The sequence below is a fragment of the Capricornis sumatraensis genome, chromosome 10 (assembly GCF_032405125.1).
Source record: "Capricornis sumatraensis isolate serow.1 chromosome 10, serow.2, whole genome shotgun sequence".
Taxonomy (NCBI): Eukaryota; Metazoa; Chordata; class Mammalia; order Artiodactyla; family Bovidae; genus Capricornis; species Capricornis sumatraensis.
Window position 1 is genome coordinate 14,215,651 of NC_091078.1, and position 20,089 is coordinate 14,235,739.

General features: G+C 44.7%; 1 protein-coding gene across 2 annotated transcripts in view; it reads right to left on the reverse strand.

Annotated features, from left to right (window-relative positions):
• LRMDA (leucine rich melanocyte differentiation associated) overlaps positions 1-20,089 on the reverse strand; it is a 1,204,472-nt gene that overhangs the window by 1,180,637 nt on the left and 3,746 nt on the right. For both annotated transcript variants that reach the window (XM_068982759.1, XM_068982760.1), the window contains exon 2: positions 16,728-16,828. In XM_068982759.1, the coding sequence (XP_068838860.1) occupies positions 16,728-16,828 (101 nt within the window). The remainder of the gene's footprint in view (positions 1-16,727; positions 16,829-20,089) is intronic.

Consider the following 20,089-nt stretch of genomic DNA (forward strand, 5'->3'; position numbering starts at 1 on the left):
ATGCCAGGGATAATTGCTCTCTTGGTCCACAACCCACAGGAGCAAGACTCTTCTTACATTCAGTATTTCATTTGATCTTCACAACTCTGATAGGTGAGTACCATTATCCCCTGTCTGGAAAATCACAACACAGATTAAATGATTTGCTCAGTAGGTCACAGATCATCTGTGATGGAGTGAAGACTAATAGTTAGGTATTCTGTCTCATGATTTCACTGTTTTCCCACCAAATCAGCTCCAGCCAAAAGTCCCCTGACTTTGTGGTCTCCAACAAAGATTCTGAGCTTCAAACTAGCAAAATTTAAGTTTCTCATTCAAAATTTAAAAATTACAATGACAATAATGCGTCATGCAATACATTATACGATGTTAACTTATTGTGGTAATCATTTTGCAATATACACATTTATCAAGTCATTATGTTGTAGACTGTCACCTAATGCGATGTGATATCAATTATATGTCAATAAAACTGGGAAAAAAATGCACCATAGTTGTGTAGTATTTAGTAATTGACAAAGCATTTGCATTCATATAAGCTATCTCCTGTGCAACTCAGAGATTTCCTGAGAAAAAAAAGTGAACAGTATGCTTTGCCTGTAAGTGAGGAGAAAACAGAGACTCGTGCTTCCTGAAAGGTTGTCTGGATGAACAGCAGCAGCAATAAGACTCACACCTGAGATGGATCCAAAAACTATGGAGGCTCAACCCCCAGAGCCCCCTTATTAGGACACAATGAAGTTTGCTCTATTTTGGTGGTGTTGATCTTCCTAAAGGAACAGGGCAAGTTAACCCAACCTAATTTTCTAGACTTCTAAAATACTAGCATTTGATGTAAATATTCACTGCCTAAAGCTTAACCTACACTGAAATATGATAAGGTCAAATATAAGTTTGGGAAGAAAAACCAGCAACAGTCTTGAAGCAAGAACACGGGGAGAGCTGTCCCCTGTTCATGGGCCTGGAAGACAATTTTCCGCTTCTCTACCATTTAGTCACCAACCTACAACGGCTCACCAGGCAAAGATCTCAAAGACGACAATCGATTGGAATTGTGGGAAACACAATGGAATCCAATACAATGTGGGAGCCAAGGAGGTAGGCTTCATGGTTCTACAAAACTGCGTTTAGACTGTGGCTCCTCCCAACCAGCTGTGTACTGTGGGGAAAGTCCCTTAAATTCAGCACACTCACATTTCCTGACTTTAAACTGCGAAGAACACCTAGCTTGCCATGAGGACCAGAAGTAACCAGGTGAACTTACTTGTAAAGTAGAAACAGAGACAGACATAGAGAACAAACGTAGGACACCAAAGGAAGGAAGGGGATGTGGGGTGAACTGGGAGATTGGGATTGACGTGTATACACTACTATCTATAAAGCAGATAACTAAGCAGAACCTATTATACAGCACAGGGAACTCTGCTCAGTGCCCTTTGGTGACCTACATGGGAAGAAAATCCAAAAATGAGGGGATATATGCATATGTATAACTGATTCACTCTGCTGTATAGCAGAAACTAACACAACATTGTAAAGCAACTATACCCCAATAAGATTAAAAAAAAAAAGGTAATAATCAGATGAAGCTATAGATGAATGGTAGTTATTGCTATCTTTTTAGACTAGTATCACGTTTTTAAACATCCACTGTAACAATGAGGAATTCCCAGACAGATGGCGTCTTCCAATAGAGGGGCACCTACCATGTGCAGGACCCTGCCCTGGGCACCCCTGAATGAGAAGCTGTTAACTCATTCTGGAAAAGCTCACACTCCATGGAAAGGGGGCAGAGTTACTAAACAAGCCCCAAGGCATTCACAGAAATAATACCTTGCAAGCTCTCCCAGGGGAGAATGCACCCCATGTGCCAGCCCTTCATAAACAATGACACATGGAAAAACAATAATAAATATAATGATTTCTGAAAGATGAGGTTTCGAGCTTTGGTTCCAACCCTTCTGGACAAGCTTCAGGGCCTCGCCAGGTGTGAAGCAGTAGCCCTCTTCTAGAAGAATTGCATTAACCGTTACTCTCCTGACAGGGTAATTTCCATGTATGCATGTCAGGGCCGACACTCAGGGCCCACTCAGCCAGGGAATGGGCTGCCCTCCACCAGCTCTCTATCTCACCGTCAACAAACTTCCCAACACTGGATGCAGTAACTGCTTAAGTTCTCAAAGTTTTTGGTAGGTTTGGCTGTGGCCCTGCATTGTTCTAATAACTTCACCTGAATTAGTCTTCTCTCCACACTGAACCTGAGAGCATTTGCCACAGGAAGCACCACATCTCTTAAGTTTCAGGTACTGGGGAACCCGGTATGCCCTGAATATTTACAGACCTAAGGGAAATAGATGGGGAAACAGTGGAAACAGTGTCAGACTTTATTTTTGGGGGGCTCCAAAATCACTGCAGATGGTGATTGCAGCCATGAAATTAAAAGACGCTTACTCCTTGGAAGAAAAGTTATAACCAACCTAGATGGCATATTCAAAAGCAGAGACATTACTTTGCCGACTAAGGTCCGACTAGTCAAGGCTATGGTTTTTCCACTGGTCATGTTTGGATGTGAGAGTTGGACTGTGAAGAAGGCTGAGCGCCAAAGAATTGATGCTTTTGAACTGTGGTGTTGGAGAAGACTCTTGACAGTCCCTTGGACTGCAAGGAGATCCAACCGGTCCCTTATAAAAGAGATCAGTCCTGGGTGTTCACTGGAAGGACTGATGCTAAAGCTGAAACTCCAGTATGTTGACCACCTCATGCGAAGAGTTGACTCATTGGAAAAGACTGATGCTAGGAGGGACTGGGGGCAGGAGGAGAAGGGGATGACAGAGGATGAGATGGTTGGATGGCATCACAGACTCGATAGACATGAGTCTGAGTGAACTCCGGGAGTTGGTGATGGACAGGGAGGCCTGGTGTGCTGCAATTCATGGGGTCGCAAAGAGTCGGACACAACTGAGCGACTGAACTGAACGAACAGAAGGGACTTACTAAAAACAATGACCCAAAGTCCTCAGCCCTTGGAGACTTCTCCAGACAGCTCTGGGGAACCCTTGCTATCCTGAGTAGTCCCCACCTCCACTCAGCTACATGACCATCTAGGTCATGGCCGTCAGAGCCATTCAAAGACCTTGGAAGTCACCTCAAGTGTATCCATGGAGGAATCCAGTCGTACGTGGCAGCTAGAAAGGCCACTGCAACCCTACTGGCATTCTCCAGAACATGTACCCCAGGCCTGACTTCTACCCACCAGCTAAAGGGGAAGAAGATAAGAAAAACCATCCATGGAGAGGGCGAGGGTGGGATGATTTGGGAGAATGGCATTGAAACATGTATAACATCATCTGTGAAACGAATCGCCAGTCCAGGTTCGATGCATGATACAGGACGGTATGGGGAGGGAGGTGGAAGGAGGGTTTAGGATGGGGAACACGTGTACACCCATGGAGGATTCATGTTGATGTATGGCAAAACCAATACAATATTGTAAAGTAATTAGCCTCCAATTAAAATAAATTTATATTAAAAAGAAAACATTGGAGGAAATCTTGATAATATCTTGCTATTGATAACTTATATGGGAGAAGTGAAAAATAAACCATGTTTTATCTATAAAAAAAGAAAAACCATCCACTATATGGTTAAATTTACCTCTACAGTCATTCTTCCAGGGTGTCACTTAGTGGACTGGAAAAAAATGCAGTGCCCCTCAGAGGCAGGACACTGGACAGAATGACCTTCAGGAGTCACTGGTGGCCTCCATTTTTCTATACCCCAGGTCAGCCTGACTTTCCCTACCTGAGCCCAGCCTCCAAGAACAGAATTCAGGGTGCTGGTTTGCTACATCCAATTACAACCAGAAGGAAGGTTATCTTTCTGTGATATGATTTCAGCTCAGGCATTTGGGGAGAATTCGCAAGAGCCACCAGGACAGACTCACGATTCAGCTGTCAGCACCGATGAAGACAGCCTGCCTTCCCAGGCCCACCCTCCATGACTTCATCACTGCCTGCTCTTGGGAGGTTTCGAATCCAGAGGTGAGCTACCACGGTGATGCACTTAGAAAGGACAAGAAATTCATTCTGAAAAATAAGTCCCTGAAATAAAATTTGCACTCCACCAGGCAATTCCAACGCACCCCCAAGACTGACGGCCATGCAGGCAAAGTGCCCCCTCCTTCAGCTTCTCAAGGCAGACTGACAGGAAAGGCTCTTGACTTCATCCCCTCTTGCTTCCTGCCCCATCAACTCCACAAAAATGCTTTTCAGCAGATCCAATCATCACAGCTGCTGCAGAACAAATATAAAAACTAATTAGAATTTCTGAGGAACAAGGCACCTCAAAACTCATATGTTTAAACATCTAGATGGGAGTCTGCCTCAGTGAAACTGAAGAGTGTCTTGGAAAAATGGAGCTTTTGCAAACAGTGTTCTGTTTGAAAAGAATTCATCTAAACTATGCCCTGTGCTGTTATTTCTTTAGCAGCACAAGGGCAAAAAAAAGTTAGCTCCAATTAGGGCAACTTTACTTGTAAAATAATAAAAATGAAAAGAGGCTTCCTTTGCCACCATCCTATGTTCTCGCTCCACTCACATCTGCTCTACATCTGAGTTTGGAAAAGGAGAAAAGACGGAGTATAAAAACTGCAGCTGAGCTGAGACGACAGACAGCAGCAACACTACAAATGCCACATTTTGACAGTGGTCAACAGCAAAGGGGTTTTTCTTCACCTGTTTTCTCTCACCTCACTGCTTCTCACAGGTGCTCACAGCTCTCTCTGGAGGTATACAATATCTGGAAATTATCTATTTTTGGTAAACAAAGCTACACAGAGAAATCATCAATTTCTCTTGAACACATACCAAACTAAGTCAGGCTCAAATTCCAAGTATCGTCCCCCACCTCTAACTGTGAAAGTCTTTTCTGCTCCAAAGGTCCATGCATTTACTAAAATAATTTGAGACTTCATCAGGAAGGCCATTATGCTGGCAAACATTAAATAATTCAAATGATTCCTTGTATATAAATATTTCACATCAGATATTGATTTCCGAATGAAGTGCACATGAAGAATGATCACATTAAGCAGTGTCCGAGTACATTCTGGTGTTCCAAAATACAGGCAGCATTTTACTGCACAGAAAGAATGAATTCCATACAAGGTCACACATGATTACATGTACCATCTACATACAAATAAAACTGCTGCCTCTGATTCCCGTTCCTATCAGATTCAGAACATATCCAGTGGAATCTTCAAGAAGAGCAAAGTAAAAGGCTTTGAAACACATTTTTAATTTGTTAAACTGCTTCATTTTCAGGGGATTAACAGGGCTCTGATAAGGTTACAACTGATGCTGAATACTTGAACCGCCATGTCCTGAAAACACTCAATTTTAACCTTGGGTGAGACCAAGGTGAGATTTTAAGCACTACCAACCTTTAAAATTCTCTGGCTGCTATCCCCATCCTGTATCAAAAAGTAGAGGGAAAAAAATCTTGTTTCTAAAAGTTGCGAGGAAAAAAAAACAAAACAAAACAGGGCTGAGATTTGACCCCAAGCCTTAAAACACGCATAGGTTTTCCCTGAGAGGCACAAACAGCAGTCTTGTTAAAAGAGGTGAACAAAGAACAGAGACGCATGATAACATCATTAACCAGGGCTCCAGGCAGCACAGAATAAACCAGCTCGAAACACACACACACTGAAACCCCACAACTTTCCAGGCAACCTCAGGAGTGCAACAGCCCAGGATCCCAGCCAAGCTTGAAATGTGGAAAGGAGAAAGTGGGTCCTTGCTGGAGCCCCTCCCCTAGCCTCTCCAGAAACACTGGCCAATCCTTCCCTGTCCCTTCCCTGAGCACCCAAAGAAAAAAGCATAACAAGAGCAAGTGGGTTTGAACCAAGTAAAATACATCCACCTCCTCCTACCCCAAGCCAGCAGCACAAAACTGAGCAAATTAGCACGCACATATAATCCCCAAATGTATCTTCCAGGAAAGTACCGCATCATTGATTGAGACAAGATTTTGTGAATGCGCGCACACACACACACACACACACACACACACACACACACACGCTCAAACTTTCTTTTACCAGGACAATAGCCGAGAAGAAAACACAACCCCTCAAGACTTAGCAAAAGCTAAATCCTGTCTCCTCTTAGCTGCAGCATTCGGCTGGATGTAGCTAAATTCACAAAATGTTCCCTTGACATTTAAATTCTCTTTTTCTTTCCTTTTATTCTCCTTGTAAGCAGAGTTGGGGGGTGGGTGATGCATAATACGTCAAAAGACAAAGCAACTTCAAAACAAAATCAGTTATTTGTAAACAATCCTTGTGGGGATTTCTGCCCCTCCTCTCCCCCCACCCCAAGAAAAACAGCCCTGCCAGTTGTAATAGAAAGCCAAGTACAGATAAATCAATTAGCTTGCTAATTTCTCCCCTCTCATTTATTTAGCTCTGCACTGTATTTGTCGTAATTGACTACAATTATGTTAATTACTAACTCCAGTATAATTACTATATTTATTGTCATTGAGCATGCGATGTACCCACAGCAAAGCTGGCATTTGTCGGGCATCAAGAAACCAAACTGTCGAGAGGTGATTCTCGGCAAACTGGCGGATGTGGCTTTGGCAAATGAAAGGGCAAAAGAGATTTCATGCAATGTTAGTTTGAAAGCACCGGTTCATTAAGGATATTAATTTTCTGATAACTACACATTTAAGCATGACACACTCGCGCAGTATCTACAGGATTTTGCAATTATTAATGCGTGACAGTTTCAAATGCTAAGTGAATCAATTAAACAGCAGCATTCACAATTTGAGAAGAGATAACTGCTTCATAACTACCTAAGACTACAATTTTCACATGACAAAAAAGAGCCATTGAGGCGCCTTCAAAACCTGACAGGTCAAGAAAGAAGTTTGAAACAAAAGCACCTTACAACCATCATCTCTCCTCTTTACTTGTCAGATCAACTTTGCTAGTGTCTCCCCAGAAACGGCATCACATGCCAGCTGCCACAAGGTGATTTTTCATGTCTTGTCAAAGAAATCTTTTATTCTATTTGCTCTGCATTAACATGTTACATTTATTGATCAAGGGCCTGTTCCTCAGCCACAGCAGGGCACTGAGCTCTCCATGCCTACAGGGCTTTGATGTCCCGGTGACATTCGAGCCCGAATAATGCACATACTAAATGGATTTAATGCAGAAATGTGTTTGGGTCTGACAGTTACATTAATAACAGCCCCTCACACTGATAAATATGCAATTGCTACTATTAAGAGTTACCCAATTATGGGGAAAATATTTCTCTACCTTATAAATAAATCCATCAGGGGAAAAAAAAAGTTTTAACAATGGTGCATTTTCTTAGAACATGTCTCCAGCTGCAGAATACAGTCCGTGTGCGTGCGGGGGTTAACACCCCCTCTCCCCACCCTCCTCTCCAATTGTTTTTAGTAAGTCTTGCTTTATCTCAAAAATGGTTCAGGGACTTAAAAAAAAAAAAAAGCTCTTTTGTCGGTCTTCCCTGCTCTATCCGTCTCTTATTTCTTCAGAATCAGAGAAAAAGCAGACACCCAAGAGACTGCAAAATTGGGTTCTGTATAAACTCAGAGAGGAGCTTAAGGGAGGTGGTGCAAAGGTGGGGGGCACATAGCTGATCCCCATAATGATGGGTCTGGAGGACGAGGTGTCTTTTTCTTTAAACTCTAAAAGGAAACCTGAGCATGTGTGTATGTCTCTCCCTCGTTTAAAGTCCTGAGCGGCCTTGTGCTGCAGCACTGATGAGGGTGAGAGTGCAAAGGCGAAGAGAAAGCAGCTGGGACCGAAGAGCGCTTTTATGGGGAAAGTCTCGGCCAGGGAGCATTTGTAGTTATCACATCCCTGCAACTAAACACAGACACCCAGCAAAAAAGCGCAATCGCTCCCCTTTCATCATAAAGGGGCAGGAACAGCTGAAATCACCAACACGGCAGTCCCTGAGAAGACAAGAGGAACAAGGCTTTTCATGAGGTGGGTGTGTGCATGCAAGTGAGTGCAAGTCCAAGTGCGCACGCACGCGTGCACATGTACACACACACACACACCACCACCCCCTTCTTTTCCCTCCAGAACCAAAAGTCATGCACACAGCCATCTGTCTCAAGGTTCTTCATCCTGAGGCTGCGACAGCAGAGCCACGGCAAATGCTGAGCCGCTTCTCCCCGAGAGTGGCCGTGGCCGTCTAAGGCACACCCAGGGTTGGGGGGAGGTGGGGGCGATAAAAGGGATGAGGTCTCGGAACCCTCAACTCCCAGCCGACCCAGGCCTCACGAGGTCTTTGTACATCAGGAAGGCTTGGGAGAAACTGGAGAGAGAAGGAAATGTGACAGACAGAGCTCTAAGGCTTCTTTGGGCTCCAACCTGGAGCTGTAGGAGCCATTCTGATCCTGCTACTGTGAATTCTACAGGTCATTTGTGATTTTAAAAAAACAAACCCCCCTCCAGGGGGGAAAAATGACTGCCCGTCTTCAAAGAAAACACTGATTTAAATCATGAGGAACAATCTAGAATAACTGTAAAGCTGAAGTCAAACCACAGGAGCCATTTAATCCCAGCTCTCCCATTTAACCATCAGGAAACCATATGGAAAAGGCTGGTGGAAAGACTGAATGAGCTGACACCCAGTAGGTGTTCTGTCCAGCCTTACTTAACATGTAGCAAGTACTCCATGACACCAGTTCCGTGTTAATAAGAAAATAAACATGATGACTGGTATCACTTATTTGGTCCCTTGTCCCTGGACTCCTTTGCACAACCTAGCAAGTCACCTCTGGGTACTTATCTACAGAGCTGCTTTCTCTCATGAAGCTCTCTCTGACAGGACTCAAAGGTCCTCCTCGACACAGTGCAGCTGGCATGGCAACGGGAAGGCTCTTTGGTCCAAAGCTGTCTTACTTTGGCCTCACCCAAAGTAAGGTGAGGCCTTACTCCAGGCCTCACCCACTAAATGCTCACCCCATCAATGCGATAGAATCTCATGGTTTAGAAGATGCAAGACCAGTGAGTAGAGAGTCTGAAAGGGTTAAGCTCACCTGTCTCTCCCCCCACCTATTCCCTCAAATCACCACTGCCCCCAGCAGCCACCCTGACAGCACAGAGCAGCATCACCACATGCCTAACGATGACCTCAGAGCAGAGCAGGGCAGAGGGAGGAGGGAGCAGCAGGCAGGGCCCAAGCTCCCAACAGCTTAGGGAGAGAAACTTTACCAAGAAAGCAAACCCAAGATTCTGGGTTTCTGGTCCCAGTGGTTAAGATGCCACACTTTCAGAGCAGGGGGTACAGATTCGATCCCTTGTCTGGGAACCAAGACCCCACATGCCACAACGTGAGGTTAAAAAAAATAAGAAAAAAATAAAAATAAACCCAAGATTCTGAAGGAGTTAAATGGGTGAGATGAGAAATAAAAGGCTTTCACTTAAAATGTCTAGGAATTTCTCATCCTGGAGGCAGCCCTGTAGGAAATATGGAGACAAGGTTTACGAAAGCCCTTTCTAAACCACACTGCAAGTCATGGTTGCATGGAGCAGCACCATCTCTAAGAAAGCTGAACCTCGGGAAAGCCCCATATCCTCTCAGACAACTCTCACCAATTGCCCACCACTTCCCCACCTTGGGCTTATACTCTATGGCTCAGTACCCCCATTTTCTGGCCAATGGGTGGAAATCTGCAAAGTCAGGACATTTTGTGGGGAGAGAGGCAGGAAAGTACCATATAAACCTCTTTTGCAGTGCCCTGCTACCCACTCCCCTCACCATCTTCCCTCCCTCCCTGTTTTACTTGAAGCTGTTTTTGGTAATAACACAGTCACAAAGGGCTTCCCCGCTGGCTCAGAGAGTAAACAATCTGCCTGCAGTGCAAGAGACACAGGAGATGCAGGTTCGATCCCTGGTTTGGGAAGATCCCCTGGAGGAAGATACGGCAACCCACTCCAGTATTCTTGCCTGAAAAATCCCATGGACAGAGGCACCTGGCAGGCTGCAGTCCTAAGGGTCACAAAGAGCTGGACGCAACTGAGGAACTAAGCATGCACACACAGTCATAAAGGTCGCTTCAGAAAGTGCCGTAAGTCAAGGAAACATGAGTCTTGCTACTGAGACATTAAATATTACCTGCCAGTTCATTTTCCACTTCACCTTTTGACTGTATGTTCAGCTGGTAGTTAGAGACTCTAGACTGGCCAATGATATTTTTAGAACCAAAAAAAAAAGGGGTGGGGGGGTTACTTTTCATAGCATTGCCCATCTCAGAGAGAACACGTCTTCTAATATGTAGACCCTGCCTCCTTTAATCACTCAAGGCTTATCAAAACCCTAGAACTATTGTGAAAATTCACCAACAGTTTCTCTTACTAAACCCTGTCTTTCCCATTATCTCTTCCTCTCAAGTCTCACCAACAAGAGCTCTGTTGCTACTCCCACTCCAATATCAGTGAGCTCCCCAAGTAAGACCATTATATTTGGCATTTGAAAACAAATATGACCACGGCCCTTGATGGCAAAGAAATGGTTTGATGAAAACCCAATACTGACAGAACATGCCCTTCGAGCTGTTCTCCTAAGAGTCTAGGCAGAGAACTCTCCCTTACTCATTCCTACTGTAATTTGAACACAGGAATGCTTCTAGTTGGGAATGATGAAAAATGTATGTAAGATAAAGTGGGTTTAGCCTATGCAATGTCAGAGAGTTGGCAAACCGAAGTATTTGTACCAGTTAGAAGAGGCTAGGCTATGCTCTATTAAATATTCTGTCTTACGACACAAATTTCTCATTTACAATCTATGTCCAACATAGATCAGCAATGGATTCTGGCCATTTATGGTCAGAACCCAAGACTGACAATCATAGCAAGAAGAAGAGAAAGTTGCAAATTATGTGCTGGCTCTTAAAGTTTCTGCCCATTGGTCATACCAAAGGGTACGAAGGTGTGCAAACATACCACATGCAGAAAGAGGAAATCTTGAATGTTTGTGAGGAATCCCAATGACTAACAGAGAGTGAAATGGCCCTTATGGATAGTCAAGGGTGGGTTTTTAGCTTCTCTAGTGCCATGTTTAAGAAATAACCGTGGCTACGCTTACTTAAGACCTATTATTTGTGTTAAGCACTTTATACACAGTTGGCTTCCCTGATAACTCAGATGGTAAATAATCTGCCTACAGTGCAGGAGACCCAGGTTCAATCCCTGGGTCAGGAAAATCCCCTGGAGAAGGGAATGGCTACCCACTCCAGTATTCTTGCCTGGAGAATTCCACGGACAGAGGAGCCAGGTGGCTACAGTCCATAGGTCGCAAAGACTCGGACATGACCGAGTGACTAAACCGCCACTTTATACAGTTACACATTCAATATTTTTGTAACTAGCCCAAGGGCAGTTAAACAACTAATGAAAGACAGTCATAAGATTTCAAGACAGGATGGTCTGACCACAAAGCCTTGGTTCTTTTCATTACACTGCCCATTTTCCCAACTGGGAAGCAAGCTAACAGGCCCAGTGCTGCCCAGCTGTTAGTAACCAGGCATCGATGCGGTGGTGTGTTTATCCTCAAAGATCTGACAGTGCACCCAGTGTCCACCGCTCTGCCTGGTGGGAAGAACAGAGCCACAGTTTTACTGGAGCTGCCCAGCTCCCCAGTCATCACTGTCATCCTTGACAAAGTCAGAGAAGCAGCAAGCTCTCACCTAAGACATCTCCTAAGCAATTCTCCCATCCAGTACATTTACCAGAGGGATGCTAAGTAAGATGCAACTGCCAATCATTTTTAAAATGTAAGCTTCCTGTTTCCATAGATCAATTAAGCCCTCTCAATTTCACTGTCATATTGACACAGGTGTGTTTATCATTGTGTGCCGTGGGAACTCTGCTCTGCCCACTGTGTTCACAAGCTCAGTGGGCAACCTACTCAGGGCCCATGGGAGAGAGAAATGGGCCACCAGAGAGAATACTGTCCTTTCCCAGTCCAGGGAGAAGCATGATGAAAACTGCAACATACTATTACCAAGTTCTCTTTTCCTTGATCAAGGAACCAGCACTGGTGATGGCAGAGGATTCTCTGTATTGATCAGAGAAGTAAAAGGAAAAAACAAACAAACAAACAAAAAGAGTTAAAGGAAGAGTTTGGGACAATGGATATTCAAATATTCCTGGCAGCATAGATTGGTATCACCTCCCAGGGGCAACTTGCCATCTGCATCAAGGCCTTCTGAATATTCTGTCCCCAGGAATTTGCCCCAAACAACTAATCAGAGATATTCATCAGTGAGTATCACAAGGCAATTTATAAGAGAGATTTTATAACAGTAAAAATCTGGAAACAATTTAAATGTCCAACAATAAGAAATAAGAATTAGAAGGACTGATGCTGAAATTGAAGCTCCAGTGCTTTGGCCACTTGATGTGAAGAACTGACTCATTGGAAAAGACCCTGATGCCGGGAAAGATTGAAGGTGGGAGGAAAAAGGGACGACAGAGGATGAGATGGTTGGATGGCATCACCGACTCAATGGACATGAGTTTGAGCAAGCTCCGGGAGTTGGTGATGGACTGGGAAGCCTGGTGAGCTGCGGTCCATGGGGTCACAAACAGTCGGACACAACTGAGCGACTGAAGTGAAGAAATAAGAAACCATTAAAACATGTAATGCAGTATTTATTGAGATGGGAATATGTTTCCAACACACTGTAAGCAACAGCATCATTTTAAAGATATTTGGCATCAGGAAACACCCAAGACAATAAAATGTTAACAATGGAGCTTCCTGGGTGGTAAGATTATCAGTGAAAATTTGAAAGAGGGTTTCTGTCATACCCTTCTGGTTTTCCCAAGATTTCTATACTGATCACGGTTTTATTATTTAGCAGATTGTCTTCAAAAAATAAAATCTAAAGTACACTCTCATGTAGATATAAACACTGGATGGATACATGATCTTTAACTCATCCAAGTGCAAGGGACACAACTTCACTCCTCTTGGCTGTTACCTAATAAGCTTCCTAAACCCTCTGTGGCCATTACAGGGGAGATGGCAGGACCCTACCTGCCCCTAGGAATCGTGTCCAGAGAGCTGGTCCCAGTTCCTTGTCTTTGTGGCTCACCTGGGTTTCATCCAGTCATAACAGGAAGGATGAGATCCGAGTTGAGAGAGTAGGTATATCTGAGTCTTTTAAGGAAGCCAGGAATTTTATTTGGACCTTTGTCTTGCTTCTCTTTCCAACCTGTCAGGGAACATACTGGGTCCAGGGGCTTTCATCCTCCCAGGACAGAGTCACAGAAGCAAGACAGCCTCAGTTTCCAAGACTTTTTGCATAGAGCAGTAACCAGTCTACTACTGTACAACCCAGTCGAGGGAGGGATGGATTCACAGCTAATGCAGGAGAGAAGACCCTGAGGTGTAATGGAAAGAAAAAAATAATGTTTCAGAGCTTATAAATCCATAACCACCCTCCCCTCCAGCATGAATGGGTAGCCATAGAGCAAATCAGCAGAAACTTTCATGAACGAAATGAACAATGATGATGGTGAATGGCTTTGAATTAACAGCAAGACAACAGAGAAGGATGTCCTGATCGTGAGTGGTTAACTGAAGCCTAGTGCCTCTCTTTTAACTAACATCTTGGCAAGAAGTAATATAAATCTAGCCCCACAAGAAATTCTCATGTTAGTATATGCATGGACTAACTCTGGAGGATGACAAAACTACCAGTAGTTACCAGTGCAGGCGGGAACCAGTAAGCAAAGGACATATGTGTAAGGGAGAGTTTCTTTTCATCTGTTACAGGTTTGTTCCTTCTAAAAATTATGCCATGTGTACTAGTAAATATTTTTAAATGAATAAGCAGAACTCCTTGCCTAAAAACAAGCTTCAGTCTAAAGCACAAACAGATTGCAGCTGATTCTGTGATTTATAGGAGTAGCAAAATTCGTATTAGGGGCTATGGCTCTATTTAAGGCAACACCCTGACATGACTCTCTGGATGAGATAAGGAAGCCTGCAGAGATGTCCTGTAAGAAGAAGCGGGGTGATTCTTCCAAACATAACAAAGTGAGAAGAATTTTGTGTTTCTGAGGGTAGCGCTGGAAAGACGATCAGGAACATGGAAAGCAGAGAAAGTGGCTGGGAAAGAGGGGCACCTGGTCACATGCAGGAGACCTGATCCTGAGGAGAGGAACAGCCAGGGAGAAACTCCCCAGGGCAAGGGAGTACCCAGAAGACTTCAGGAAGAACACTATCCCAGCGACTCCTGCTGCATGCAAAATTACCACCCTGCCTCTCCCAGTACACTTTGAACTGGCATAATACACAGTAATGTTGTACTGAGCTTCCAGGGAGATGAAGGGGGTGTCGAGAATGGGACCAGATAGGCTGCCGAGAGGGAGAACACAAGACAGAGCAGAGAGTTAGAACCACGAGCTACAGTAAATCCAGGTGCAGAGCAAATATAGGGTGATATGCTCCCCGCCAAATCCCGTGGAAATGACAAGACAGGGCTGGGAAGAAACCTTTTACAAAAGGTGGGACAGGGATCTGCAGTATTTCCTCTGGATATGACGACCCCCTCAGCCTGGTAGGAATCACATTCCCACTTGTGTGGTAGGTAAGTTCATGATCTTTCTCTTCCTTTCTCCCTTTCTCTCCCCAAAGAGGAATTAGACAAGCATCTAAATCATCTTTGAATTTTTATCCAACTGAAGGCAAAGGACGTGTGTAAGCTTACATCTTCCTCTGACACCCAAGAGAAACAGTGCCACCTCCCCTTGCTCCCAAGTTAGGTAAATAAAACCATCAAAGATGAGTCAATCTCACTATCACCACATCAAGTCAGAGGTACTCTTCTGCATTCTGGTCTGTAACTCCTTCCAGCTTACCCAAGTCCTAATATAAACCCTTCCATGAGACCTCACTCCTCCATGGCTCATCCCTGCCCCCAACCCAGCTACAACTCACACACTGACCACAGCACAAGCAAGAACAGGTTCCTGATCAGATCATTCCTCAAACTCGACACTTACAAAAACTCTTCTCCTCTCAACAAAAAGTTAACAAAAGTCTTAATTCCTTTCTCTTTTTCTGAACCAACCTCCTTCTCACAAAATTTTCCTGCCTCCAGGCCCAATCATTTCCTATGATAAGTCCTTAAAGATCCAGCCTCTCAGAGCCAAGAACCCCTTCTCAGAGAGGCAGGGCCCCATAATGTGACAAAGACGGCCCTGTTTCCTCAGACCTGACAGCCCAGTCCCATGACCTGTGACTGCTCATACCCCTCCCAGGGCCCAGCCTCCTCAAACCCACATCCGGGCTCCCAGCAGCAAGGCAGCCACTGCCTGAGTCAAGAGCCCCAAACACCCAGATGCCGGTCACACGGGAAGAACCTTCTGCCCCAGCCTACTCTGGGGAGCTGCATAAGGTGCACACATGACTCAGGCACCATCAGTTGAGACTGTATTCTGTCCCCTTCTTGGGCAGGGACCAAAAACCATCCTTCATTTGTTCAGAGTCAGAGTTTATTTGGCACCCTCACCACTCTGTGTTACTCTGTGAATTTTCCATTTCCATGTCTTCTCGCAAGCCCACAAACCCCTTGAGAGTCAGGGAGCACACTGCGCCCACTCCCTTCCAACACAATTCCCTGGATGCCCCTTCTGTGCAGATGATGCATCTCAGCACAGCCGTGAGCTCCTAAGCACCAGCCCATGAAGCTCTGCTGGCTTTGCTTTAAGTCCCTTCCACCTTCTAGTGCCTTTAAAGCCCCAAGCTTTGTCCATGTTCGCTAGAATCTGTAATGCCCGAGTGTCCTGCCTTGGAGAGAAGAGACTCCACACTGTGGAAGAAGTAAAGTATCGGAGCCCTGGGATGGGACTCCAGCTCCTCCTTCTCCTTCCACCTGGAGACAGTCTGTTCTACCAGAGGACAGCACGGCTCTCAAGGAGACACTTAGGAAAAAGCTCTGCATGGAACCACCTCCTTAGGAAAAGCCACCACCCGGATCCCTGCCAATTTATCCCACTGATAGCTGCTTTCCAAGAATCTCCCAGCTCCCTCCCTCGAGTCCCCAAACCAGTCACAATTCAGAACCTTTTAGGAAGAAATAACTGTTTTCTCCATTGGAATAATATAGACAATCACACTTACCTTCTCTGCCAAGTCTGGAACAGTTGTTTGAGCTTCCCTCCCACCTACCCCATGCCAACAGCATTGGAATTACTTTGAAATACCATCTGGGAGAAATCATCATCACAAATATTTAAAGTTTCAATTCATAAAAAGGCAAAGAAAAAAAAAAAGAAGAACACAGACACTCTACCTTGGATTCAGCAAATCTTTGCGCAATGGGGTCATCCACAAAAGCATCCCTAAATGCCCCCAACTCACCTGCTGGTTCTCTCTCTCTTCCTCTCCACGAGTTTTCTAATATGACGCACGGGCATCAGGGAGGAAGGACAAGAACAAAGTGACACTGATGGCCCCTCGTAGGGACACATGTGAACCAGAGGACACTCACACTCACTGTTTTGTGGGTGCAAGAAGGGAGCCAGAGGACCTCGTGAAGCAGAGTCACACCTTTGGGGTCCCTTTGGAAACCTGGGCTGTCTGGCTTTTATCTGCAGGCCTTCACCACGGGGCCTCAGTCTCCCAGGCCTGGTCTGTCTCATGAAGGTTACATACCTCAGAAGGTTAAAGCTCAGATCAAGCCTCTTTGCAAAGTGTCCACAGTCCCTGCCGAGGTGCTCTGGGATCTCTCTGCAGTCCTGGCCTATGTAGCACACCTGGAAATAAAAATGGAACAGAAACAATGTGGCCAACGGAAATCACCCAGCTGCTCACAGCCCTGCGCCACTGATCCGATGATTGCTTCCGCAACTTGAAACACGCGCTCCTCACACAAGAAGGCCCCATTTGTGGCTGCTTCCCTGATCAAGTCAGCTTTGGGACTTGGCTTCAGGGACTCTGCCAACAGCTCCCCTTTCTTGGTACACTTAGCACGATGGAGACTAATCCCAGCACAAGGGAAATTGGACTGAAATTGGCCGGATTCAGATGTCCAAAAAAAAAAAAACCCCAACATCAGAGCATGCTGATATAATCACAGCAATCAGCCTCCCACTCAGGGGCCTTCCCAACAGCTGCCCCTCGGCTCTCCTGCTCTCTTGCCTCGGTGCCCCCTCCCCCAAATACCCTGTTATGCACATTACCTCAGGAAAGACACAGCAGATGCACTTACCAGCATTCAACCTGCAGGGTGCTGGAACAAATAGGGCTGGACAAGAACACCTCCTCAGACCGCCAACCCCATCCTATTACAACCACGTAAAAAACGTCCTCCGAACTCTGAACAGAGCCGACTCAAAGGCGACAGGGCAATGACGGGTGGCCAGAGCTTCCAAGACTGTCCTCCAGGGAGCCCCTGGCAATCAACCCCATTCTGCTGGCAGAGGTGTTCCCTTAAGCATTCTTTCACTTACTTTTATTATTATTATTTACCTAGCGTATGCCCAAATATTAGGAGGCTGAACTGAAATTTGATCCCAAAATTTCTGACTGGGAGGTCAGAGGGCTTTCTCACTGCTCCAAGCACCGAGTTTTTGAAACCTATGTTTCCAGGTAGCAGTGAAGGCAGGACTGGCAACTAATTCCAGAAGCAGTAAGACAAACCAGTGACCAGACAGCAGCGGGCCACAATACATGATGCCTTCCCACAAAAGGAGCCCATCCTCAACTGCTCAGTAGAAATTCCAGCCCATTACAAGGCTACAGCCTTGATCCTTTCCGGCTTGCAAAACTTCGCTCTTCCACATACAGACAAGACATCCTGGAATGAGAGAGAGGTGTCCTAGGGGGTGAAAGGGTCGTGATTCCTAATTGAGAATAAGAATATGGTGGCCATCTTGCATCTTCAGTATTAGGTTAAAACGGTTAAAATTAGGTTACGAATTACTGATACTCTGACCATCACAGAACTATACAGCTGCACTTTCATATGGCTCCACCTGTAAAACAAGTCACCCTGCACCCTGGCACCCTCAATTTTTCAAGTCATCTCTCAACCCTTTCCTATCCAATGGGGACCAGTTGCGGACAATATAACATCCTGTGTTCACTACCCTTCAGTAACTTCATTACTGGAAGATACAAAATGGGGAGAAAAGACAGGAAAAAAATAGCTGATTCCAATAAAATAATTTTGACCCACGAAGATACAGACTAAAAACTAAAGGGCTGTAAGTTCAATATGGTAATCTCTCCCCTCTCTACATAAGATCCACCTCTCTTCTCATGTAACAAATTAAGTTCTGCTTCCAAGCAGAGATAAAGGATTCTCCAGAGAGACTGGAGAATCTAGGGACTTCATTCAGCTGCTCACCATCAGCAGCTGCTTCTGCATTATATGTTCACACTGACCCCTAGGCCCATGGTGCTCACCTGAAAACCTATCCCTTTTACCCATCTTGTACATATCAAAATCATTCAAGACCTCCATTATATATGCAGCAGAGAGGCTGAGCTTTCAGTGTGGAAACTGAGTTCTTTCCTCATGGGTTACAAAGGATTAAATGTAGCAGGGACTCAGTCAAAATCCCTCATGCTTTATATGAGGAAACTAAGACTCCAGAGGCCTGCCCTGCATAATACATCTTCTTAAGGAGAGTCTGGACCACATTCTGCACCAGGAATAAGGACATCCAACATGGAGGCTATGGAATTCTTAAATATGCACATGACAATGTGGATATTCTTGATCAACAAATGCCAGCTATCTATCATCATGTTTTGGCTTCAAAATGAGTCTTCCTAGCTGAAAGATCTAGAACTACTTCATGATGCCATGTGGAAGGTCCCAGAAGAGCGTTAGAGCCTGCAGAAAGAGGAATATTTGCTCCCTTTCATCTTCTGTAAAATTCCACTACAGAGCAAACAAACACTAAGGAGAGTCACCACCATGAAGCATTCAACCACTCACAGCATGTCTGACAAAACTTCCATTAGCTTCTTTTATTCCATGATTTTAACATCACAGAGCATCCCGGGTGGCTCAGCAGTAAAGAATCCCGCCTGCCAAGCAGGAGACGTGGGTTTGATCCCTGGGTCAGGAGAAGGAAATGGCAACCCACTCCAGTATTCTTGCCTGGGAAATCCAAGGAACCTGGCAGGCTACAATCCATGGGGTCACAGAAGAGTTGGAAATAACTGAGAGACTAAACAACAACATGACAGTATCCCAGGAGAACTAAACAAATCACAACTTGCTCCTATTTCACAGAGATGAAGACCAAGTCTCCAAAGTTTACTAAGAACAGCAACTTGATAAGCCATGTATATGTTTGGACCACCCTCATAGTAAATTGGAAGCTTTTTGAGATGGGAGTTAAGTCAACCATGCTGAAGGGTTCAAATTGGCTGGAAAAGGCTTAAAAACAGCAAGCAATCACTGCCAGGCACTGCAAATAACACTCATAATGAGAGGAGAGACTAATTTAAGAAGTGCTCCTGAGTGGAAGACATTACATCTCAGGATGTCAGGAGACTTCTTGAAGCATAGGACCACCTAACATAAAACAGGAAACTAGAAGAACCAGAACAAAAATAACCTGTGTCTTCACCAAACAAGAAAAGGGATGTAGAGGTTAACAGATTTAAATGCCACCGAAGCAAGAGCCCACCCAAAATGAGAAGGCACTGCGTTTAGTCAATTATCTTGATTTTGAGTGAAATGAACAAAGTTTCATACTTTTAGTTTGAAATATGTATGTAATATGTACCAAGTACGTAATGCATACGTAATATATACATAATACATATGTAATACGTACCCCCAAGACTTTGACCATGTGGAATTACAATAGAAAAGGACACCATTATCAGGGAAATAAAACCATATCAAGTTCAAGACCCCTACAGAGAGGAACACCAGAAAGAAAAATAATATCTTGGCAGGATCTCCACATGTACACACACTCAGCTCCTCTGAGCAGAAGCTGCAGAAAATTACCAAACTGCAAGACACAGAAGGTTTCTCTTTGCAGTTGAGA